Source organism: Schistocerca nitens, chromosome 7 (genome assembly GCF_023898315.1).
Source record: "Schistocerca nitens isolate TAMUIC-IGC-003100 chromosome 7, iqSchNite1.1, whole genome shotgun sequence".
Taxonomy (NCBI): Eukaryota; Metazoa; Arthropoda; class Insecta; order Orthoptera; family Acrididae; genus Schistocerca; species Schistocerca nitens.
The window spans coordinates 218,883,907-218,910,827 of NC_064620.1; the positions used below are offsets into that span (position 1 = coordinate 218,883,907).

The 26,921-nt window shown below is 40.2% G+C and overlaps 1 protein-coding gene across 1 annotated transcript in view; it reads right to left on the minus strand.

Annotated features, from left to right (window-relative positions):
* LOC126194924 (phosphatidylinositol-3-phosphatase SAC1) overlaps positions 1-26,921 on the minus strand; it is a 97,662-nt gene that overhangs the window by 16,392 nt on the left and 54,349 nt on the right. Inside the window, exons 9-11 of the mRNA XM_049933303.1 lie at positions 22,184-22,421; positions 10,522-10,758; positions 9,272-9,373 (exon numbers count right to left, since the gene is read on the minus strand). Coding sequence (XP_049789260.1) covers positions 9,272-9,373; positions 10,522-10,758; positions 22,184-22,421 — 577 coding nt within the window. The remainder of the gene's footprint in view (positions 1-9,271; positions 9,374-10,521; positions 10,759-22,183; positions 22,422-26,921) is intronic.

Here is a 26,921-nt window from a genome sequence, read left to right on the forward strand (position 1 = left end):
CGATCTTGCAATAATGGCAGATTCTAGTGAAATGGCAGTCAAACAGATAGAAATCTTAAAAGAGTGTGCAGGAATAGTTGGCCTACAAATATCTTTTGAGAAAACGGTGTTTACAACAACAAATCTAGACATTTCTAAGTTACAAACCAAATATGGAGAAATTAAGAGGGTACCATACTTTAAATATTTAGAGAGATAATTTCTGAAAAATACTCACAACAAGAAAGAATATTAAAACCTCGTAGGGGTCTAGGGCTGGTCCAAAACATTTACAATAAAAAATGTCTATCTATAAATACAAAAATTAAACATTATAAGTCGGTAATTAAACCAATAATGCTATATGCCAGCGAAACCTTGACACTTAAAAGGAAAACAGATATGGAAAACCTGAAGAAAGAGGAAAGGAAAATCATTAGGAAAATTCTGGGACCAAGATGGACCAAAGAGGGGTATAGATTACAGAAAAATTCTAAAATTGAAGAATATTCTAACATAGAGATAGACATGAGGAAGAGGCGTCTAAAATTCTATGGCCACATAATGAGACTTCCCGATCACAGACTTACAAAAAAAATAGTAAGATACGTAGCATCAATTGTTAATGGAGGAGAATGGATCAAAAATGTAAAGAAAGATCTGGAATTAGCCAACATTACTACTGAAGACATGAACAAAAGAAACAATTTCAAACTTAAAGTTGACAAATGGGAGGTCAAACCAGAGACAAAAGCGCCGAGAACTGGAACAAAATGGAGCGAAGAAAGAAAAGCTGAATTCTCGCAAAGAATGAAGACCTGGTGGGCAAACAAGAAGAATAAGAAGCCCCAGAAGTGAACCATCTTTACTTAGCGTCTTCCATGTTGGGAGCTTTACGACTAATAATAATAATAATAATAATAATAATAATAACAACAACAACATTACCATTACCATGTAAGAGCCAAGATCAAATAACAATACAAGGCTGATTTCAGCAACAAACATTGGTTCAAATGGCTCTGAGCACTATGGGACTTAACATTTGAGGTCATCAGTCCCCAACAAACATTGGCACTCCTATACTATTCAGGTTGATAAGCCCACTACAATAGTGGCATGCTGCCCAGAGTGAGGGGGAAAATGAAGACATCTGGTTAGTCACTGCAGGGGTGCTTCACATCCACAGGGTAATGAAGATAGCATTACATGACATATATAGCAAAATGACCTATAAATAAGGATGGGAAAAATTGTTTTATTTTGAGGCCAATTTCAGTGCTATTTTTTGCCAAGCTCACCAGTATTTTTGTGAAGCTTGGCAATATTTTTTGCCAAGCTCACCAATATTTATTGGCGAGCTCAACGACATTTATTGCCAAATTTGGTGTTATTTTCTTGACAAAATTTGTGTTTCTTCTTGCCAAATTCAATGTTAATTTCTTACCAAATTCGACGTTACTCTTTTTGCCAACTTATGTGTTAATATTTTTTCCAATATTGCTGTTTAATATTGTTGCCAATTTGGTTTTTATTTCCTTGCCAAATCTAGTGTAAATGTCTTCACTACATTCAACGTTAATATTTATGCCAAATTCAGTGATACTGTTTCTACTGTATTTGAAGTTACTGTTTTTGCCAACTTTGGTGATACTTTTTGCCAAAGTCAGATATATTTTTTGCAAATTTTCTGTTTTATTGCATATTCAATGTTTCTCTTTTTGGTAAATTCGGTGTTAATGTTTGAAAAATACGGTGTTAACATGTTTGGAAAATTCAGTGTTAACATGTTTGGAAAATTCAGTGTTAACATGTTTGGAAAATTCAGTGTTAACATGTTGGGAAAATTCAGTGTTAACATGTTTGGAAAATTCAGTGTTAACATGTTTGGAAAATTCAGTGTTAACATGTTTGGAAAATTCAGTGTTAACATGTTTGGAAAATTCAGTGTTAACATGTTTCGAAAATTCAGTGTTAACATGTTTCGAAAATTCAGTGTTAACATGTTTCGAAAATTCAGTGTTAATATGAGCCCTGCGCCTGCTATACGGACGTCTGAGTCACCGCTCTCGTACAAGATAAGTAATTTAAGTAGTAATAAACTGTTTTTAACACTTTAAACTAATTTATTCCATTAATTATAGTGCTCTTCAAGTGTACCATTAAAGGTTTTTGTCTTACTCGCGTATTTTCACAGTAATCACGCAAAGTTCGTTTTGTTTACATATCGCAGCCAGGCCAAACTTTTGAGCTTTCAGATTAAACTTAATACCGCAATTTTAAGTGCATTTAGTGATAGTTTAGTGTGCTAAATACCTTTGCTGCCCATTTTTATATCTGTAGAGTATCATCATCTCTTAAGTAATTTCCAGTAAAAAAACTTCTGAACCACTGTTTACATAGTCACGAGTAGGCCTAATTTTTCGTACACATATTTTCATTGTTTTCCGGTAACTTAATTGTCTTTCTGTCACTAAAATTGATTTGTACCATGAGTGTAAAGTGCCAGATGTGCCGTAGAATCATTAGCTCCAGGGCCTGGTGTGATGGACGTAGTAACTTTTTTCACTGGGGCAATTGTAGTGGAGTGGGAATTGGGAAAATGAGCGAGACTCATCAGTGGTTCTGTAGGCTATGCAGTAGAGATAGAAAGATTATGGAACAGGAGGGGAATATTGCTGCCCTTCAGGCTAAGTTAGATAAGGCTAGGCGAGAACTGGGCAGGTTAAGGGGGGAGAAGGGTAAACAGGGGTGGAAAGTGGCAACAGGCTTAAGGAACAGGCCAAGAAATTCTTCTGACAGCTTTGTTATTAATGTACAAAGTAGGTCTGACCTGTTGCCTCAGTCAGAAAATGATGAGCCTCTCACAGAAGTAGATGTAGACAGGGCTCAACAAGCTTTCAGCAGCAAATTGAATAAGAATGTAGGGAAGTCTGCAAAGAGAAAGAAAGTCTTGTTGCTAGGTAGTTCGCATGCTAGGGGTGTGGGCCAACTTCTGCAGGATGAATTAGGGTCAGAATACTAGGTCACAAGTTTTTTCAAACCTAGTGCTGGACTGGGGCAGATTACAGAGGATTTAGGTTCACTATGTAGAGGCTTTACTAAGGAAGATACCGTGGTTATTGTGGGTGGGCCGGGCAACAGTACTGACAGAGATCCGGGGTACAGCATAGAGTGTGACCTGGCAAAGATTGCATCAACATCGAGTCATACCAGTGGTGGGTTTGTGTCGGTTCTGGCGTGCCACGGCCGACCTCATTTGAGCTCTTCTGTCAGGAGAGTTAATTTGGAGTTGGAACGGCTACTTGGATCTGGTGCAGGGTCACACATTGGTGTGGTTCCTGTTGATTCTCTCTGTAGGTGGGACTATACTAGACATGGCCTACACCTCAACAAGAAAGGGAAGGTTAAACTGGCTGGGCTGACAGCAGGAAATTTAAATGGGGGAGGAACTCCATCTCATGGTGGAAACTCTTTTTTAGTGTAAGATCAGTGTCCAGTGGGAAACTCAGCCAGGCAAGCACTAAAGATGTTAAAAAAGTTCAAGATACAAAAGTAAAGTGAAAAATAATGTTAGTATATTTCATCAAAATATTGGGGGATTGAAGAATAAAATTGATGAGCTTGTGCTTTGTTTAGAAGATTTAGAAACTGAGAATGTAATAGATGTACTATGCCTGTCTGAGCATCACATTGTCACTGATATGCAAAAGGTTAGCATCAATGGGTACAAATTAGCTGCACATGTAAGTAGAGATAATATGATGAGAGGAGTAGTTGCCATATATGTGAAAAGCTTCCACAGTGTAAAAAATTTAGAAACTAAAAAATTTTGTGTAGAGCAACATATGGAAGCACGTGCCACTGAACTTAGACTAAATGATGGCACTTTAATAATTGTAACAGTGTATAGGTCCCCCTCAGGGAATTTCCAGCTATTTCTAGAAAACTTGTATGCTTTGCTGTGCTATCTGTCACACAGGGGGAAGCAAATTATCATTTGTGGGGATTTCAATGTTGATTCCCTGAAAGAGTGTAATAGGAAGAATGACCTTGTAGTATTACTCAGTTCTTTCAATTTGAGCTCAGTCATTGATTTTCCTGCTCGGATAACAAAGAACAGCAGTACATTGATAGATAACTATTTTATAGACCAAGATAAGTTTAAGGACATAAATGCTTATCCTGTTGAGAATGGTCTTTCAGATCATGGTGCATAGCTAGTTACAGTACATGACATAGCTCCATGCAGTATATCAAATCAGACTTTCAAAGCAGTGCGTTCAATTAACAATATAAATATTGCAAACTTTAGGGAAAGCCTACAGCAGCTAGACTGGGATGAAGTGTATAAGGAACCCGATGCAAACTTGAAATATAACTTATTTCACGATACATTTTTAAGGGTATTTGAAAACTGTTTTCCCAAGAAAATAGTCAAACATAATTCTAAGAAAACATATAAAAAACCTTGGCTAACTAAAGGAATAAGAATATCTTGCAACTGTAAAAGAGAACTGTATCTAACAGCAAGAGGGAGTACTGACCCCGAAATTGTTCAATATTATAAAAACTATTGTGCGGTACTAAGAAAAATTATTAAAAAGTCCAGAAGCATGTGTATCATGTCTGAGATCAGTAACACTGATAATAAAATTAAAGCAATTTGGAATATTATTGAAAGGGAAACAGGGCAACCAAGAGCACAGGAAGACTTTAGTGCCATAAAACTCAATGACAAGTGTACTAACAAACAATCAGAAATTGAAAATATTTTCAATAATCATTTTTTAAATGCTGTGGAGAAAATAGGATCTAGATCTTCACAAGAAGAGGCAAGGCTACTAATAGAAGAGGCCATACCTGTTCAGTTTGAAACAACTGTAATTCCACCAACCTCTCCCTCTGAAATCAGTAAAATAATAAACTCACTGAAAAGTAAAAGCTCTTAAGGAATTGATGGCATTTCCAGCAAGGTACTTAAAGCTTGTTCCCCACAGATAAGTAGGATTCTCAGCCACATATGTAATAGCTCTTTGGAGCAGGGTGTTTTCCCCGATAGACTGAAATATGCCATTGTAAAACCATTGCATAAAAAGGGGGATACGTCGGATGTCAACAACTACCGCCCAATCTCTCTTCTGACAGCTCTATCAAAAAGTTTTGAGAAAGTAATGTATTCAAGAGTAGCCTCCCATATTTGTAAAAATAAAAGTACTAACAAAATGTCAGTTTGGTTTTCAGAAAGGCTTTTCAATAGAAAATGCTATATACGCTTTCACTGATCAAATATTAAATGCTCTGAATAACCGGACATCACCCACTGGTATTTTTTGTGATCTCTCAAAGGCCTTTGTGTAAATCATGGAATTCTTTTAGATAAGCTAAATCATTATGGTTTGAGGGGGGCAGTGCACAAATGGTTTAATTCATACTTAACTGGAAGAATGCAGAAAGTTGAAATAAGTGGTTCATGTAATGTTAAAACAACAGCTGATTCCTCAAACTGGGGGGCTATCAAGTACGGGGTCCCACAGGGTTCGGTCTTTAGGTCCTTTACTGTTCTTGATATACATTAATGACTTATCATTCCACATTGATGAAGATGCAAAGCTAGTTCTTTTTGCTGATGATACAAGTATAGTAATAACATCCAAAAACCAAGAACTAAGTGATGTAATTGTAAATTATGTTTTTCACAAAATTATTAAGTGGTTCTTAGGAAACGGACTCTCTTTAAATTTTGATAAAACACAGTATATACAGTTCCGTACAGTAAATGGCACAACTCCAGTAATTAATATAGACTTTGAACAGAAGTCTGTAGCTAAGGTAGAATTTTCAAAATTTTTAGGTGTGTCCATTGATGAGAGGTTAAACTGGAAGAACACATTGATGGTCTGCTGAAACGTCTGAGTTCAGCTACGTATGCTATTAGGGTTATTGCAAATTTTGGTGATAAGAATCTCAGTAAATTAGCTTACTATGCCTACTTTCATTCACTGCTATCGTATGGCATCATATTCTGGGGTAATTCATCGTTGAGTAAAAAAGTATTCATTTCTCAAAAATGTGTAATCAGAATAAATGCTGGAGCCCACCCACGGTCATCCTGAAGACATCTATTTAAGGATCTAGGGATCCTCACAGTAACCTCACAGTATATATATTCACTTATGAAACTTGTTGTTAATAATCCAACCCAGTTCAAAAGTAGTAGCAGTGTGCATAGCTATAACACCAGGAGAAAGGATGATCTTCACTATGCATGGTTAAATCTGACTTCGGCACAGAAAGGGGTAAATTATGCTGCCACAAAAGTCTTTGGTCACCTACCAAACAGCATCAAAAGCCTGACAGATAGCCAACTAACATTTAAAAATAAATTAAAAGAATTTCTAGATGACAACTCCTTCTACTCATTGGCTGAATTTTTAGATATAAATTAAGGGGGAGAGAAAAAACAACTTAAACATTAGTGTCATGCAATATTTTGTGTAATGTAATATCTTGTACAGACATCTTTTATTAACCTGACACATTCCACATAATTACGAAGTGTATTCATGATCTACGGAACAAGTATTAATCTAATCTAATCTGAAAAACTCAGTGTTAATATGTCTGAAAAACTCAGTGTTAATATGTCTGAAAAATTCAGTGTTAATATGTTTGAAAAATTCCGTGTTAATGTGTTTGAAAAATATATCCTTGAAAAATTCAGTATTAATATCTCTGCCAAATTCAGTGCCACAGTTTATGCCAAATTTGGAGTTACTGTTTATGAAAAATTCAATGTTATTTTCTTGATGAATTTGGTGTTATTTTCTTGCCAAATTGAGTGTTATTTTCTTGCCCAATTCAGGGCTACTCTTCTAGCTGAATTTGGAGTTACTCTTTTATCTGAATTTGGAATAACTGTTTCCGCCAAATTCAGGGTTATTTCCCTGTTAAATCTGAAATTTTCATGCCAAATTTGAAGTTACTTTCATGCCAAATTTGAAGTTAGTGTTTTTCTTCAAATTCAGTGTATTTTTTCATCAAATTTGTTTTTTTTTCATCAATAACTATAAGTTACAAACACATTTCTTTGCATGGGAAACAGCAAACTCCACAATATTTCTTAAAAAGCAACAATATGATGGTACTTTGTAAAAAACACTGATTCTGCATTATTTCACCAAAAACTGCCAACTTCCTGTCATTTTTGTGAAATTTTCCTGTCCCTTCAAATGAACAATATGAGCCATATCACATAGTTACTCCCAATATTGAAAGATGACCCTCTTGCTGCTACCTGTCACTTGAAAATAACTGGACTATGCTGCAAATTCTAATAATGCTGGTCCCGGCTAAACAAACAATCTCAATCCCTTCAATGTCTGTCTCTCTCAGCCACTCTATTGCCCTGCTGTCATCGCCAGGCTGTGTTGGTGCTCTACTAAAACTACAGTCCAAGAGTTAGCCACTGCTGCTGTTATGTTCCATCATCTCCGAATCCTGGTGATGTGATGAAAGATCTCCCTCCAGGCACGCCTGGATGTTATTTGGCCATCAATTTTTGCAGAGACATTCCAATGCTTTCTTTGACGCCCTCTATTCACTTTCTCCTCGATTTTCTTCTACATCTTTAACTTTCTGTTCTTCCAAGCAGTCCAGCTTTTTCTAGTGAGTGTTCTGATCTCATAATTCAACCAGAGTATGTTAATCTCATATGGAGTATTTTGGCCTTTCCTTCTTTGACATTGTATAACAGATAAATGACACACCACAGAAAACATCAGTTCAGATACTCAACTACTTCAGTAGCACACTTAGTAGCCCATTTGAAAATACTGTTAAGTCAACAAAATATGGCATACATTTTTTAATCAGTTAACAGAGAAAATCACTGCACAATGGGGTGCGAGTTGCCCAAATGAATAAATAAAATGGAGACAAAGATAGCATTGCATGTATGCATAAAATAGCATAATGTGTGTCCATAGGTTCTAACGTTTTCGGACAACAAGAGACAGTGTGGTATTGGGTTGCAAGGCACACACATCTCTCAATTCAGTTAACTTGTACGTTGGGTGTAGCCAATCCTCTTCTCTGGGTAATCAGCTATGTCGATTTCCTACAAGCTTCTTCTCTGAAGGCTATAGCTGGATAAGGCAATTTATTAAAATACTTCTCTATCCTTGAAATAATTTTGGTACTCATATAATACTTTTCAGTTCCATCATTTTATATTTTCAACTTTCACAGATAATAACTTCTGCAAGCTAACTTATTCCTTACACATTAGACTCATTTAACACATTCAAATAGCATACATGTGTCTCGTTTCGTTCATAGTCTTAAGTGAGACCAATACATGAATGTGCATAGCAATCTATCTTCAACTGTTCAATAGTCTGTTTTGCAATCACCACAGACACTAACACATCAAAGAATGCGACATAATTATTCGTTGAGTTCTCCTCATGTCTTCTGTGGCGCTGGCAGCAAACACTTGTCATCGTCAGTGACTCGCCCTTCTCACAGTCTTCTAGTAACAAATTTCCGAACTGCACATATAAACAGGTGGATCGGTAGAAACGTTCTCACTCTCCCGCACTCGTACCTAAAATATCGAGTGTTCAAGACGGTTGAAGGCCGAGTGTTTCTAGAATTTTCACCAAAATTCTTGAGGCACTACAAGGTCATTTAGGATCTTCCATTTGCATAAGCTACTGTAATATATAATGAAAATAAATAATAGTAAAAAGTGAAAGACAAATGTTGATTATTGCAATTGAGTGCAATACAAGTTGTGTAAACAAACAGAAGTAACTGGCAGGCACGTTTTTCAGTTTATTTCTTTTTTATTTAAATGTATATAGTGTGTGGGTGGACTTACCTTTAATAGAAATTTCATGGAAAGAGGAAAGCGTTAAAACGTTCAAGCATTAGTCAGTGTGAAATGCTCAATTAACTACAATGAAAAAGATGCAGAAAATGTAACAGCCTATTGTTGTTAACTGTAGCAGCATATCTTTCTACGTACTAAGAAAACATATTTGTGGAGCTTGTATTTAGCTCTCTTGTCATCTGCTTGTAATCCATAATTTTCTTCTACATACTACTCTTGTATTCACTTATCTCAAGCAATAAACAAATACAGGAGATGGTCTAGGGAATACACAATTGGAAAGACCCAACCTAGCAAAGTCCTTTCAGACTGCAAAGCAACAGTCACAAAGGAGAAAACCATTAATTACAACAGGAAATGATCAACAAATACACAGAGAAAATGAACAGTACTCACAGTGATGTATTTCCATCCCTTTTCAGTCTCCAGAGGACATGGCTGAGCAGCACCCTCACCATCCTGTACTTGATAGCGACCCAAAAACAAGTCAATGGCATCCTGTAAAGTAAGGAATACACATGAGCGTGTCTCAGTATGTTAGGTACCCAGATCCAACTTACAAATCAGTGTATAAACTAATTAACTAAATACTGATAATGGATGGGATAAAGGTAACCAGCAGCTACACAACTGATATCATTGCACAATCTTTTAAGACACCTCCTAGCTCAGTTTTATATGACTTTTCTCACACACTGAAACAGAAACCACTGCCTCTTCTAAGTTTGGAATTACATCATTTTGCTAATTTCACTTTATCTCCCATGCGCAAAATAGAGTATTCTGCATAAAAGTAGCTGCTTAATGTTACAATTGACTTGTCCAGCCAGTTACCACTTTCTTTCTCCTATGTCATGCATTTTATCGTCACATGTAATCACAGTGTAACTATCACTCAGAATCTTACATTTACAAACTCCGACACTAACCTACCCCATTATTATCTACATGAGTTAAAGTTCCATTCTGTTAAGAGGGGGAGGGGTCTGTGAAGTGATTATGGAGGAGATGGGTTCAAGCAGTGGGGATAGGGGACGATCATTAGGAATAGTGAAAGGAGGTGTTCTAGAAGGGTGGGGTGGAGTAGGGTGGGGTGGGGGTGGGGGGTGGGGGAGAGGAATGAAGAGGCTTGGTGGGCTAGGGGCTTTCATAACAAAAAATTAAATAGAGGCAGGAAGGTCAGCCAGTAAAAGAACAATGAATAAAATGTTTCTCTTCTACGAATTACATTTCACCTACACACACACACACACACACACACACACACACACACACAAATGGTTCAAATGGCTCTGAGCACTATGGGACTTAACTTCTGAGGTCATCAGTCCCCTAGAACTTAGAACTACTTAAACCTAACTAACTTAAGGACATCACACACATCCATGCCTGAGGCAGGATTCGAACCTGCGACCGCAGCGGTCGCGCGGTTCCAGACTGTAGCGCCTAGAACTGCTCAGCCACAAAGCAAGTGCGCGCGCACGCGCACACGCACACGCACACGCACACACACACACACACACACACACACACACACACACACACACACACACACACACACAGCAACAGACACAGAGAGAGAGAGAGAGAGAGAGAGAGAGAGAGAGAGAGAGAGAGAGAGAAATGAGCATTATGGGATTCCTAACCTGCCTGAAACCATCAGCAAAATTGTTCTTGCAGTAGCGGGTTAGAGAATTGACAAGATCTCGCAGAAGACCAATGCGAGTCCTTTTTCCAGTACGTGTGAAATCAGTCTTCAGAGCACCAGTCCCTGAGTACTGTATACTGAGGACATCTGCATTGTCGGCCCACACCTGCTTGAAGAGGTACTCGAGGAGTGGTTGCTGTTGAACAGCCTGACTTTGTTGTAGGAGGCCGAGCTTCTGTACAGCAAATGACGAAAAATAATAAATTAATGAAAAATTGCAAAATATATCTATGAAACACAGGTTTATTATAGCAATTCTTTTGATTTAAAACATAAAAAACATTATTTAATGTTCATTCACTGTAAATATGTCAACAATATCACTTTTTAGAAACAACCCATCATCACAATTTGACAGGCATGATGCTCTTATAAACTGCAATACTTCGATAATTACTTCTTCACCTTTTTATGAACTTCAGCCTTCAGAATGTCTCATTAAATCATTATTCCCATCACTTCCATACAATGATATTTGGTTCTTGATATGCAAGCTGGGCTCAGATAACCCAAGCACATGGCCCATTTACCCCATTTTTGAAAGCTTTATAGGGTAACTGGGCCACCAATCAAAGCTTATAGCCTAAAAAAGAGAGACATGCTGGCAGTAAACATTTCCAGGTTCCATTATGTTTCTAATTTATGCTATGGTAACAGTAATTTTCTTAATATTTGCAGTGAACCTGTAATTAGTTCATGAGCCCAATACGTCATCATATTTCTATGAAACTTTTGCACTACATAATTGTTTCAAGTAAATCACAACAATTATAATCATTAGACTGCTTGTTGAAGAGTGATTCCATCATCTTTCAACACTGCCAACTGCCTGAATTGATATTAGCCTCATACGTTTTGTGGAAGAAAGAAACAAGGCCCAGTTAGCCACTGGTCCCAAGATATCCCAATGGACCTTACAAAATTGAGGGATCCCATCAGATTCTACAGGCTTTTTCAATTTTAATGATTTCAACTGTTATTCAGCCCAGCTGGCACTAATATCTGTATTACCGTATAGTGGTGTTGCTGAGTCTCAGACAGGCACAACAAAAAGACTACTCAAAAAATTAGCTTCCATTCAAAAGACTTAGATTGCACACATACACAAAAGATGACCTATTGGTTGAAATCTTACTTTTTTTTTGCACATTTGTTGTGCCTGTCGCAAGTCAGCATTTCCACTATATGGTGAGTAACAATCCACCTGTTTCATGATATTACATTATTCCATCCTTGATTTTCCATTGTTTAATATGTATATTAGTCATCTTTGCTGTGGTGTGAGAATAGAATGGGGCTGTATTCTTGAACCTTCTTTCGTAAAGGAACATTTGAAAATGGAGTTCAACATTTCTGGTTTTTCTCTGTTACCCTTAATTTCGGTTTCTGAGTGCCTGGACACTAACTTTGCTGCCTGAACAAATGGCCAGAATTTTCTCCAATGACTTATATTTGATAGTGACAAAAGCATGCTTAACAAGAGCACAAATTGAATGTCATTTAACACAGCCTACGTGACAGCTGAAAAGGCCTACAACTGGTTCAAAGCAAACAGTTTGTCTTAATCTCACAGATACTCATATTATGCAATTTCAAATAAGCAACAATGACTTGCTAGACACTAATGGTCAGACACTAAATGCAACACTGTATGTAAAATACCTACACTTCCTCCTAGGTATCAAGATAAAATAGAACTAACATGTCGAAAATTAATCAGGAAGCTCTGATCGGTATTTTTATTCTTATAAATAATCTATATCAACACAAAATAATATTTAAAACAAAGATGATGTGACTTACCAAACGAAAGCGCCGGCAGGTTGATAGACACACAAACAAATACAAACACACACACAAAATTCAAGCTTTCGCAACCAACGGTTCCTTCATCAGGAAAGAGGGAAGGAGACGGCAAGACGAAAGGATGTGGGTTTTAAGGGAGATGATAAGGAGTCATTTCAATACCGGGAGCGGAAAGACTTACCTTAGGGGGAAAAATGGACAGGTATACACTCGCGTGCGCGCGCGCGCCCACACACACACACACACACACACACACACACACACACACACACATCAATCTGCACATACACATACACAAGCAGACATTTGTAAAGGCAAAGAGTTTGGGCAGAGATGTCAGTCGAGGCGGAAGTACAGAGGCAAAGATGTTGTTGAAAGACAGGTGAGGTATGAGCGGCGGCAACTTGAAATTAGCGGAGGTTGAGGCCTGGCTGATAACGAGAAGAGAGGATATACTGAAGGGCAAGTTCCCATCTCCGGAGTTCTGACAGGTTGGTGTTAGTGGGAAGTATCAAGATAACCCGGTCGGTGTAACACTGTGCCAAGATGTGCTGGCCGTGCACCAAGGCATGTTTAGCCACAGGGTGATCCTCATTACCAACAAACACTGTCTGCCTGTGTCCATTCATGTGAATGGACAGTTTGTTGCTGGTCATTCCCACATAGAAAGCTTCAAAGTGTAGGCAGGTCAGTTGGTAAATCGCGTGGGTGCTTTCACACGTGGCTCTGCCTTTGATCGTGTACACCTTCCGGGTTACAGGACTGGAGTAGGTGGTGGTGGTGGTGGTGGGAGGGTGCATGGGACAGGTTTTACACCGGGGGCAGTTACAAGGGTAGGAGCCAGAGGGTAGGGAAGGTGGTTTGGGGACTTCATAGGGATGAACTAAGAGGTTTCGAAGGTTAGGTGGACGGCGAAAAGACACTCTTAGTGGAGTGGGGAGGATTTCATGAAGGATAGATCTCATTTCAGGGCAGGATTTGAGGAAGTCGTATCCCTGCTGGAGAGCCACATTCAGAGTCTGATCCAGTCCCGGAAAGTATCCTGTCACAAGTGGGGCACTTTTGGGGTTCTTCTGTGGGAGGTTCTGGGTTTAAGGGGATGAGGAAGTGGCTCTGGTTATTTGCTTCTGTACCAGGTCAGGAGGGTAGTTGCGGGATGTGAAAGCTGTTTTGAGGTAGTTGGTGTAATGGTTCAGGGATTCCGGACTGGAGCATATTTGTTTGCCACGAAGACCTAGGCTGTAAGGAAGCGACCATTTGATGTGGAATGGGTGGCAGCTGTCATAATGGAGGTACTGTTGCTTGTTGGTGGGCTTAATGTGGATGGACGTGTGAAGCTGGCCATTGGACAGATGGAGGTCAACGTCAAGGAAAGTGGCATGGGATTTGGAGTAGGACCAGGTGAATATGATGGAACCAAAGGAGTTGAGGTGGGATAGGAAATTCTGGAGTTCTTCTTCACTGTGAGTCCAGATCATGAACATGTCATCAATAAATCTGTACCAAACTTTGGGTTGGCAGGCCTGGGTAACCAAGACGGCTTCCTCTAAGCGACCCATGAATAGGTTGGCGTATGAGGGGCCCATCCTGGTACCCATGGCTGTTCCCTTTAATTGTTGGTATGTCTGGCCTTCGAAAGTGAAGAAGTTGTGGGTCAGGATGAAGCTGGCTAAGGTAATGAGGAAAGAGGTTTTAGGTAGGGTGGCAGGTGATCAGCGTGAAGCGAAGTGCTCCATCACAGCGAGGCCCTGGACGTGCGGAATATTTGTGTATAAGGAAGTAGCATCAACGGTTACAAGGATGGTTTCCGGGGGTAACAGAATGGGTAAGGATTCCAGGTGCTCGAGAAAGTGGTTGATGTCTTTGATGAAGGATGGGAGACTGCATGTAATGGGTTGAAGGTGTTGATCGACGTAGGCAGAGATACGTTCTGTGGGGACTTGGTAACCGGCTACAATGGGGCAGCTGGGATGATTGGGTTTGTGAATTTTAGGAAGAAGGTAGAAGGTAGGGGTGCGGGGTGTCGGTGGGGTCAGGAGATTGATGGAGTCAGGTGAAAGGTTTTGTAGGGAGCCTAAGGTTCTGAGGATTCCTTGAAGCTCTGCCTGGACATCAGGAATGGGATTACCTTGGCAAACTTTGTATGTAGTGTTGTCTGAAAGCTGACGCAGTCCCTCAGCCACATACTCCCGACGATCAAGTACCGCGGTCGTGAAACCCTTGTCCGCCGGAAGAATAACGATGGATCGGTCAGCCTTCAGATCACAGGTAGCCTGGGCTTCAGCAGTGGTGATGTTGGGAGTAGGATTAAGGTTTTTTAAGAAGGATTGAGAGGCAAGGCTGGAAGTCAGAAATTCCTGGAAGGTTTGGTGAGGGTGATTTTGAGGAAGAGGAGGTGGGTCCCGCTGTGATGGAGGACGGAACTGTTCCAGGCAGGGTTCAATCTGGATAGTGTCTTGGGTAGTTGGATCATTAGGAGTAGGATTAGGATCATTTTTCTTCATGGCAAAGTGATATTTCCAGCAGAGAGTACGAGTGTAGGACAGTAAATCTTTGACGAGGGCTGTTTGGTTAAATCTGGGAGTGGGGCTGAAGGTGAGGCCTTTGGATAGGACAGAGGTTTCGGATTGGGAGAGAGGTTTGGAGGAAAGGGTAACTACTGAATTAGGGTGTTGTGGTTACAGATTGTGTTGATTAGAATTTTGAGGTTTTGGGGGGAGTGGAGCTGGAAGTGGGAGATTGAGTAGATGGGAGAGACTGAGTCTGTGTGCAATGAGAGGAGGTTGAGGTTTGCTGGAAAGGTTGTGAAGGGTGAGTAAGTTGCCTTTCCAGAGGTGGGAAACCAGGAGATTGGATAGTTTTTTGAGGTGGTGGGTGGCATGCTGTTCTAATTTGCGGCTGGCCTGTAGGAGGATGCTCTGAACAGCCAGTGTGGATGTGGGAGAGGAAAGATTGAGGACTTTTATTAAGGATAGGAGTTGACGGGTGTGTTCATTGACTGAGTTGATGTGTTGGTGAAGGATTAGGTGGATGAGGGCAATGGATTGTTCAGTTTGGAACTGGTATAGGGACTGATGGAATGAAGGGTTACAGCCATTTCAGCTAGTTCTAATAACTTTCGCTTTATTTCGTTGTTTAATAGGTGAAAGGAATTGTTTGTGAACTGGATTTTATAGCAGCGGTAGTGTTGAAAGCGGAAAAAAAAATTTTTTTTTTTTTGGTTATGGTTTGGAAGTGGGTTACGTATTATTGAGTATATATAGGCCGGGTAAAAATGTACGGTAGATTACGGTAAAAATGAGAAGGTGAATGCAAAGTGAAACTACTTGCAAAAACAAAGAGAAAATAAGATGATAAAAGATTTCTAAATGCAACAGTGACAATAACAAACGTAATTGTTGGGTTCAAATTAATGATATGAATATAATAGAGGGAAACATTCCACGTGGGAAAAATATATCTAAAAACAAAGATGATGTGACTTACCAAACGAAAGCGCCGGCTGGTTGATGGAGACACAAGCAAACACAAACATACACACAAATTTCAAGCTTTCGCAACCAACGGTTGCTTCATCAGGAAAGAGGGAAGGAGAGGGAAAGACGAAAGGATGTGGATTTTAAGGGAGAGGGTAAGGAGTCATTCCAATCCCGGGAGCGGAAAGACTTACCTTAGGGGGAGGAAAGGACAGGCATACACTCGCACGCACACACACACACACACACACACACACACACACACACACACACACACACACACACACACACATCCATCCGCATGTACACAGACACAAGCAGACATTTGTATAGGCAAAGAGTTTAAGCAGAGATGTCAGTCGAGGAGGAAGTACAGAGGCAAAGATGTTGATGAAAGACAGGTGAGGTATGAGCGGCGGCAACTTGAAATTAGCGGAGGTTGAGGCCTGGCAGATAACGAGAAGAGAGGATATACTGAAGGGCAAGTTCCCATCTCCGGAGTTCTGACAAGTTGGTGTTAGTGGGAAGTATCCAGATACCCCGGATGGTGTAACACTGTGCCAAGATGTGCTGGCCGTGCACCAAGGCATGTTCAGCCACAGGGTGATCCTCAACCACCTAACCTTGGTGCACATCGTTGTCTACCAACCCAAGTTCACCACAGGATCAACATAGCCCAGCTTTAACCAACACTTTTTCGCCTTTTTTCACACCAGATCTCCAGTTGCTTTCTATTTCACCTTTATCTCTCCCCATATATTTTTATTTTCATTTTCAGTTCAGCCTCATGTTACACTTTCCACCTTCTAATACCATGTCACCCTCACAACACCCCCACAACGACCCCATTAAGTTTTATTTACATTCCCTCCGCAAACATGCCTTCGCCCTAGCCAGATTACGCTTCCATATTTTATTCCTCAGGCTTGTCTGACATTTGGCATTACCCCCAAAGGCCTCACGCTTAAAGTTCCCATCTCTGGCTGCAACCCTTCTTTCCATCCGTCCCTATACCAGTTCCAAACTAAACAATCCATTGCCCTCACCCACCTAATCCTTCACCAACACATCAACTCAGCCAATGAACACACCCGTCAACTCCTATCCTTAATAAAAGTCCTCAATCTTTCCTCTCCCACATCCATACCGGCTGCTCAGAGCATCCTCCTACAGGCCAACTGCAAATTAGAACAGCATGCCACCCTCCACCTCAAAAAACTATCCAATCTCCTGGTTTCCCACCTCCGGAAAGGCAACTCACTCACCCTTCACAACCTTTCCAGCAAACCTCAACCTCCTCTCATTGCACACAAACCCAGTCTCTCCCATCTACTCAATCTCCCACTTCCAGCTCCACTCCCACCAAAACCTCAAAATTCCAAACAACACAATCTGGAACCACAACACCCTAATTCAGTAGTTAACCTTTCCTCCAAACCTCTCTCCCTATCCGAAACCTCTGTCCTATCCAAAGGCCTCACCTTCAGCCCCACTCCCAGATTCAACCAAACAGCCCTCGTCAAAGATTTACTGTCCTACACTCGTACTCTCTGCTGGAAATATCACTTTGCCACGAAGAAAAATGATCCTAATCCTACTCCTAATGGTCCAACTCCCCAAGACACTATCCAAATTGAACCCTGCCTGGAACAGTTCCGTCCTCCGTCACAGCGGGACCCACCTCCTCTTCCTCAAAATCACCCTCACCAAACCTTCCAGGAATTTCTGACTTCCAGCCTTGCCTCTCAATCCTTCTTAAAAAACCTTAATCCTACTCCCAACATCACCACTGCTGAAGCCCAGGCTACCTGTGATCTGAAGGCTGACCGATCCATCGTTATTCTTCCGGCGGACAAGGGTTCCACGACCGTGGTACTTGATCATCGGGAGTATGTGGCTGAGGGACTGCGTCAGCTTTCAGACAACACTACACACAAAGTTTGCCAAGGTAATCCCATTCCTGATGTCCAGGCAGAGCTTCAAGGAATCCTCAGAACCTTAGGCTCCCTACAAAACCTTTCACCTGACTCCATCAATCTCCTGACCCCACCGACACTCCGCACCCCTACCTTCTACCTTCTTCCTAAAATTCACAAACCCAATCATCCCAGCCGCACCATTGTAGCTGGTTACCAAGTCCCCACAGAAGGTATCCCCTCCTACATCGATCAACACCTTCAACCCATTACATGCAGTCTCCCATCCTTCATCAAAGACACCAACCACTTTCTCGAGCGCCTGGAATCTTTACCCAATCTGTTACCCCCGGAAACTATCCTTGTAACCATTGATGCTACTTCCTTATACACAAATATTCCGCACATCCAGGGCCTCGCTGTGATGGAGCACTTCGTTTCACGCCGATCACCTGCCGCCCTACCTAAAACCTCTTTCCTCATTACCTTAGCCAGCTTCATCCTGACCCACAACTTCTTCACTTTCGAAGGCCAGACATACCAACAATTAAAGGGAACAAGCATGGGTACCAGGATGGCCCCCTCATACGCCAACCTATCCATGGGTCGCTTAGAGGAAGCCTTCTTGGTTACCCAGGCCTGCCAACCCAAAGTTTGGTACAGATTTATTGATGACATCTTCATGGTCTGGACTCACAGTGAAGAACTCCAGAATTTCCTCTCCAACCTCAACTCCTTTGGTTCCATCAGATTCACCTGGTCCTACTCCAAATCCCATGCCACTTTCCTTGACGTTGACCTCCATCTGTCCAATGGCCAGCTTCACACGTCCATTCACATCAAACTCACCAACAAGCAACAGTACCTCCATTATGACAGCTGCCACCCATTCCACATCAAACGGTCCCTTCCTTACAGCCTAGGTCTTCGTGGCCACCGAATATGCTCCAGTCCGGAATCCCTGAACCATTACACCAACAACCTCAAAACAGCTTTCGCATCCCGCAACTACCCTCCCGACCTGGTACAGAAGCAAATAACCAGAGCCACTTCCTCATCCCATCAAACCCAGAACCTCCCACAGAAGAACCCCAAAAGTGCCCCACTTGTGACAGGATACTTTCCGGGACTGGATCAGACTCTGAATGTGGCTCTCCAGCAGGGATACGACTTCCTCAAATCCTGCCCTGAAATGAGATCTATCCTTCATGAAATCCTCCCCACTCCACTAAGAGTGTCTTTTCGCCGTCCACCTAACCTTCGTAACCTCTTAGTTCATCCCTATGAAGTCCCCAAACCACCTTCCCTACCCTCTGGCTCCTACCCTTGTAACTGCCCCCGGTGTAAGACCTGTCCCATGCACCCTCCCACCACCACCACCACCTACTCCAGTCCTGTAACCCGGAAGGTGTACACGATCAAAGGCAGAGCCACGTGTGAAAGCACCCACGTGATTTACCAACTGACCTGCCTACACTGTGAAGCTTTCTATGTGGGAATGACCAGCAACAAACTGTCCATTCGCATGAATGGACACAGGCAGACAGTGTTTGTTGGTAATGAGGATCACCCTGTGGCTAAACATGCCTTGGTGCACGGCCAGCACATCTTGGCACAGTGTTACACCGTCCGGGTTATCTTGATACTTCCCACTAACACCAACCTGTCAGAACTCCGGAGATGGGAACTTGCCCTTCAGTATATCCTCTCTTCTCGTTATCCGCCAGGCCTCAACCTCTGCTAATTTCAAGTTGCCGCCGCTCATACCTCACCTGTGTGTTGCGAAAGCTTGAATTTTGTGTGTATGTTTGTGTTTGTCTGTGTGTCTATCAACCTGCCGGCGCTTTCGTTTGGTAAGTCACATCATCTTTGTTTTTAAATATATTTTTCCGACGTGGAATGTTTCCCTCTATTATATTCAAAATAATATTTAATAATATACCTCATTGTCCACTATTTCTACAAATTAAATAATCATTTAGCTTCAAGATCAGGAAATTCCTATTAGCTACATGGCAAGTACAGTGTTTATTGTAAAGCTGCATGACAGTTAGCAGTGTATTGAGAACAGAATTAGGTTGTTATGGATGAAGGTAACTATTTGTTTGAAAAATACCAATATATTCATGTAATGCAATTACAGATGAAATAAGCAGAACCTGTACTGCTGGCCATGCTCCCATTACACCCAGTGGGTCAAAATGGAGGCAGCGTCAGGAGCGTAAATGCTAAAAATTGAAAATAATTGGACATCTTTAGAGTATCCCAAATTCCACAGCAAAATAGGGCATGAGATAAGTACAGGAATGATCAGAGAAATGCTCACTGACATACAATAACTACCAGCTGCTTCAATAAAACTTCCAACATAACAGTTGGAAGTAGGGGGCAGTGGAAGAATGAACCAGTCAGTGTGGTCAAAAACAGACAAAGACTGGAGCCACAGTGTATGGGGTTCACCCTAGACTAGAGTGTGCAATCTCTCTAGGGAAGCTGGTGACAGTATTCAAAGCAGAAATATCCGCTATCAGAGTGCCAATAGAGGAGAATTTGAATAGGTACTATGAGGATCGTAGCACCTACATTTTATGACAGCCAAGCAGCTCTGAAACCTCCATCAGCTCCAGCAGTGAGATCAAAGATTGTCGCAGAATGCCGCAAAGCCCTTATGAGAATAGGTGAAAGCAACAGAATAAACCTGCTGTGGGTGCCTGATCACTCAGGAATCAGTGAAATTGAACAAGCTGATAGACTGTCCAGGACTGGTTTGACAATTCCATTTACTGGACTGGAACCCATCCTCACCATCACTAAGCCGGTGGTAAACTTAAAACCATGAAACTGGATTGGAAGGCAGCATGTAGAATATTGGACTATGATCCAAAAACTAAAACATGGCACATTAACGATGACAAAGCCATGTTTTAAGAGAAGTTCTGTAATCTTTGGAGACAGACTAACCTCTTGGTAGGGCACTGACAGGCTGTTGAAACTTTAAGACACACCTACACTTGGCAGGTAAAGAGAAAGAAGATCCTAGGTGTAGTCTGTGTAATGATGATGATGAAATCGCACACACCTCATCTTCCAATGTGAAAGGAGATCAAAAGATACAGAACATTTGGGTCATTAAGTCCTGAAGAAATTGTGTCTAATAAGGGACTAGTAAAGGACCTCCTACTATTCTTCAAGAGTACTGGTTGGCTTTAGACTCGGGTAGTGAATCCGCACAATAAACCCTGTTTTGGTGTGGGCTGCAGTGGGAGGGGGCAATGTTTTTTGTATCTCCTTGTTCAAGTCAAATCAATCTTGTAAATATTAAGTTACCTATAGGAGATAAATAGCAGCTGTTTAATTTAATGTAAATAAGGATGCAGCAGCATTTTATTACCATAAGGACAAATTGTATAAAGCAATAATCTGATAGTGTATTGTTAATACAGTGCAAATATTTAATTTGTGATTACATGACAGAATGACTGGGAGGTACTTGCATGTAGGAGGTGAAACTCTTAGTACTGCTAGTAGACACACAAAAATACGGAAACTATTCTAGGTTCTGGAAATATTACTTCCTTTCTTGAGGAGCCAAGAGGGATAAATTAGAGAAAATTTGAGAGGAGACACAGATCAGTGACCCCAGGAAGACATGAATCCACCTGTTGTAAGAGTGCAGGCCAAAGATCGGTGACAAGCACTGTGCCAGCCTGAGTCCAGAGACGATATGACAGATGGTTTAAGAGGGAGAGAGATAAAATGAATACATCAATTTAGAACTAGGAGGAAAAGTTTATTGTACTTTTGTGTGTGTCCACTGGCAGTAATAAGAATTTTCCTCTTGAAGGTGCTAAGTATTGATCACCCATTCCGCCTCAGTTTTATAGTTTCCTCAAATGAATTCTTCTTTTGACACAGATTTAGTTGCTTCTATTTCACTGATGTATGCCCAGACTCAGCCTACATCTCTGAATGTGCTATATCTACATGGGCTTTATGAAACCCAATAAACGAATAATGAATACAGAGATGACAAGACTCTTGGCCCACTATAAAATATAGGGGCTGAAGTATGGAAAGCCATGCCAGATTTGACTGCATAGCCAGAGTAAACCAAGAGGATTGTTTCTTGTATAGGCATTATTTAAACATAATTACACTTGCATTTGGCCAATTTTGCCCTAGCAGTTCACTGAGAAGCACACATTGCCAGAAATAAAAAATATGGCTATCATAACAAGGTTCTTCACGACAGTTGTTTGTACAGAGAAGTGTACACAATTGATCCATACAGTAATTACAATCCAACACAGTCTACACACAACATGTGATATCCAAAAAAATTACAGAATGCTATTTATACGTAGCTTGTGAAAAGTAATTTTCTGAGTGTTGTAATACTGACCTGCAATACTTGTGTAAGTGAGCGACGTGCAAGCATGCTCTGCACTACATTTGTTCTGTCCAGGCAGTCAACACAGTTAGTGCGAAAAACACCATCCTGTTGTGACACCAAGGTTCCATCACGAGTCAGGAGAAAAACTCCAAATTCATCTTGTTCATGAGACAGTCGATCCAGCAGAATGCTGAGACGGTCCCAGCGAAGTGCACGGCACTCTGCATGGAAGTCGAATGCTTCGTACCTAACCATAAGAGGAAGTGAACAAAGAACTGACAATGTAACCCATATAGTCTATCTTAATATCATCCATTAAAAACACAATTAATAGTGTTGCTAATTTAAAATAGGAGTATGACTCTGGAATCTACTCCTTCCCATTAATCAACCAATCAATCAATACTTGAAAAGGTAAAGAACATAAGCATTAAAAATGAGAAAAAGTGGAAAAATTAGAGTTAAGTTTCCAGTTTCATAGATCAACAGATGATGGGGCAAAAATGAAAGGAATAGTAATACACAAATAGCTTGAGAAAAGAGCACATCTAGAATTAAGAGAGAGATTTCAGACTACATAAATGAAAATCCTACAATGTAGGCAGCAGACACTACCTGAGGTACTGCGAAGATATATGCTGAAAAGAATGCAGTCAATATGTACGAGAATTAATGGGGCGAGAATCACAAACTCAGAAAAGCAGTAAGAATGGGTATAAATGAAGAGAATGAGGACGATGAGGGGAAGGGAGGGGGGTGGGGGAGAGGAGAATGTAGGGGAAAAAAGAGAAAAGTAAAAGAAAGAATTGGATACTGAGAATAGCAGGCTACGGAAGTATAAGACATGAGAAAAGTAAAAATTAAGTCCATGAATCTAATGAGAGTTAAGATGATCACATATGGAAAGTTCTGAGGTACTCATGTGGTAATGGACTATTAAGTGACTCAAATGATGAACCAAGCTGTCATTAGACCATTATAGTGTTCTGAAACTAGATTGTGTGGTAAGTACTGGAATTTTGACTCTTTAAGTACTGGCTAATCGTTCTGCCTCCTTGTGATTTTTAGTGACAAGTGGATTTCTTTTTAAACAATTACCAACTGTACTGCTTGTCTGTTTCAATGGGTAGCATCTCAATACAGATAGATAAACAGTGGGACAAACCTCATCAATCTTTTTGTAACACTGTGGACACATGAACCAGTACACAACTGCAACATATTAAAAGATGTAACAGCAAGATTATTACCAACTTGACATACTCTCCAACACAGATGTCAGAACTTCACAAATGCAAAACTGATCTAGGGTATATGATTCGAGTCCATAACCATTGTGAAGACATCATCATTTTGCGATAGATATATATATTTATCTTGTCCCCTCCCCCGTCTGTTCATATATCTTTGATGTTGTAGCGCATTTTTTTTTCTTTTGTCCTGTAAAATAGAGATAAAAGTTGTTTTCTGGATGTAATATGTAACTGGAAATTATTTCTTTTTTGTAAGTAGATAAATATGTTTAGAGTTTATTGATTGTGGAAAGTTTTAATTTTTTTGTGTTTATCGTTTACTGTAATAAGTTTGGTAGAAAATAGTTGTGTGAAGATATATGTAATTTACTTTGATGTTGTATAAACTGTGGGCGAGAGTATTGAGAAAGAGAGAGAGCAATATCGATAGTCGATCCAACAAAAGGTTTTTGTGTTGTTGGGTAGCTAGAGAGGCGGACACATGTTTTACTGTGCGAGTTGTGACTTTTACGAACTGGTGAAGATTGAGTTTGGTGGCAAGCGATGTACGTTTTGAGTGACTGTTTTATACCAGTATGTGATATGATAATAGTGAGTGTAGAAACTGGGCGAAGTAAATACTGAGACCGTGCCGTGAGATGAAGCAACTATGACAATGCAACAGAGGATGGGTGGTATTGTAGCTCTGTGTCTGTGAATTGAACTGCACTTGTATTTTGACTGTGTTTTCGTACACTCAAGTACTGTGAACTTACATATTTATTCGCGTTTCGATGAACTGTCAGACGCCTACAATCAGTAACAGTCGTTATGAACTTATGCAAACTGTCTATTGTCTGTGAGTTCATTCCCACCCAGGGCGGTTTTTCGCGATTCGCGGCAGTCATAATATGAATTGACTTTCTATAGAATTCGCCGTCGGCAAGTTTTATAAGCTGTGTGTGGCATAAGTAAACTTAAATTGTGTGTGCCAGAAACATTAATACTGTGCACATACGGACATCCGTAACAATAATTACATTGGCCAAACATAAAAACTGTGATATACATGAGCACTTTACCAGACAAAACAGAAACTTACATACGACTCAAATCAGCACAGCACTGTGCCAAAAAGGTACTTTTCACATGGGAGTTAAGCTTTATAACAAACTTCCTGAAAACATAAAAGCTATCACTGAGGTCAATACATTTGGAAAATCTGTAAAGTCATATTTACAGCATCACTGCTTTTACTCCATTGAAGAATATTTAAATTTATGAAATGTGTTATATAAATACTTACGTGTAAAGTGTATTATTGTAAGCTTAAATATGTATGCCCTGAAATTACTTTCAGCCTGTATATTTATAACTTGACTTGTCCAATGTCTTACGCATAAGCTGCTATGTAGACAACAGGACCAATAAAATACAATCTACAATCTACAACCTATGGCCTGTAAAACGCCACTGTAATCAGATTTGCAGCTTAATGAATACCACCGCCCACCCGATTACGAGGAAAAACCATCAGCTGCAATCACACGACAGTGGGAGCAGGTCTCAGCGTTTCACCAGAACCAGCCAGCTGCCATCGATATCGCGACCATCGTCACAACACACAAGATTAGATTTAAAAGCAACGCTCTCCTCTCAAAGACTCAAAATTATTGCAAACAATTTTAATTTCCTTTTGGCTGACATACACGTAACATTTGTCTTCTTTAGAATAAAAGTGTTCCCCACGAAGTGGTGTGTTCTATGTAGACATTGTTGACTTTCATTAGCAGTAGCCATTTCCCTTTTATTTTTTTTACATTTTAAATCCGCTGCCGCTGCATGTGTATTTTTTTATAACTTTTGGAGGGTATGTGTCTAAATTCGTGTGCCGTAGCATTTACCAGAAGTATTGTAATGCTTTGCTACTTGGACAAGGGCACCCGCCATTAATTTCTTAAATGTCGACCAATGACAGTGAAGCTCGCTTGCTATTGGTGCTAACATTCTATAGTGGGTAATACAAATGTGGGTAGCTGTCAAACCACACGAGTTGTGATTACTTTGAATGAGAGTCGTGTAAAATTGTGGGTTCATCACTCAACTTTGGTATTCTTTTGTTTATTGATGTTAGAAACAAATTTTTTTTGTCAATGTCCTTAAATCTTATTTAATATGTTTATTCTATGCTAAACTGGGATAAATGCACGGTCAGGTATTGTGTTGGGAAGTAAAATTTGGAGAAACATCTATTTAGATACGACTTGATTTGGACTGCATTAGTTAACAACACGGTACTTTTTGGGTATTTTGGCGATACTTAGTGACAGGGTAGAATCACAGTCGTCACACCATCCATAACTTTACTATGCAAACACTTTTCTTACTTTTTCCCTCTCTTACTCACTGGTACCTTCCTTAATAGTCTTTCGCAATCTGTTACTTTCCCAGTACTTTCTTTTATTGGTCTGCTATGACATGTCAAGTGTCTTCTCTTATGAAAGACTTGATGCCATTATTTGTTGCCTGCACTGTTTGTTTTTTCTTCCCGTCGGACTAAAATTTTTTACTTAACAATGAGTAACTTTTCCCTTCTGTTACACTTTTCTCAGCCTTCATTCCTTAACCCTGCTGTTCTGTTCACTTTAACTATACAAATGTACTGTTTGGGTCAATATTACCTAACATAATAAAATACTGAGGGGGGGGGGGGGGGGGGGGGAACACTTCCACTCACACATATTTTTTGTACATTTGTAGGCCATCAACACTGTTGTTACATTACAGTATGTTGTTAATGATCACAGTGACAATAATAATAATAATAATAATAATAATAATAATAATAATAATACACTGTCTGTCTGTCTGTCTGTTGTTTTAATATTGAAGCACGGTATATTAGGAACAACAGACATTTCCACCAAAAAGTCTCTCTCAACAATCATCTGTCCGTCTGCCCATATAATTTTCTTTTCTTCTTACTCACTGCAGTTTGGACACAAGTAGGTTACCTGTGTTCTGCATACACGTTTATTACACTTTCCACACAACATGTTTGTTTTATTGTCATTGCTTGAAGGACAGAACTTACAGCATGGACATGTAGTACAGTTTCTTGTTGTTACTGATTTAGCCACAACTGCCGCTCCTTCAGGGTCGTGGATGCTTTGGATGCTCCTGCTAATTCAATTCTCAAAGAATCTTCTGTTCTTGGAAAATGCTTCCTTGATGCAATGTGCTCTGCACCCACTGACTTTCCAAATTCCTCCAAAAATATACGCCTTCTAGTCAATTTTGTTGTATTCCAGTTATGGTGAACCAAAGCCCACAAGATATATGCATTATAAGCAGCAACTTCAAGAATTTTGTAGAAAACTATCATGAGCTATCTGTTGGTTTTTGGTTTGCATGTATATATACCTGTTAGCTGATCAAGTGTGTCTACAGCCCCTTTGGTTGAATTATGATATAAAATATTTTTTGGCTTCTTATCAGCCCTGTCACTAGGGCTA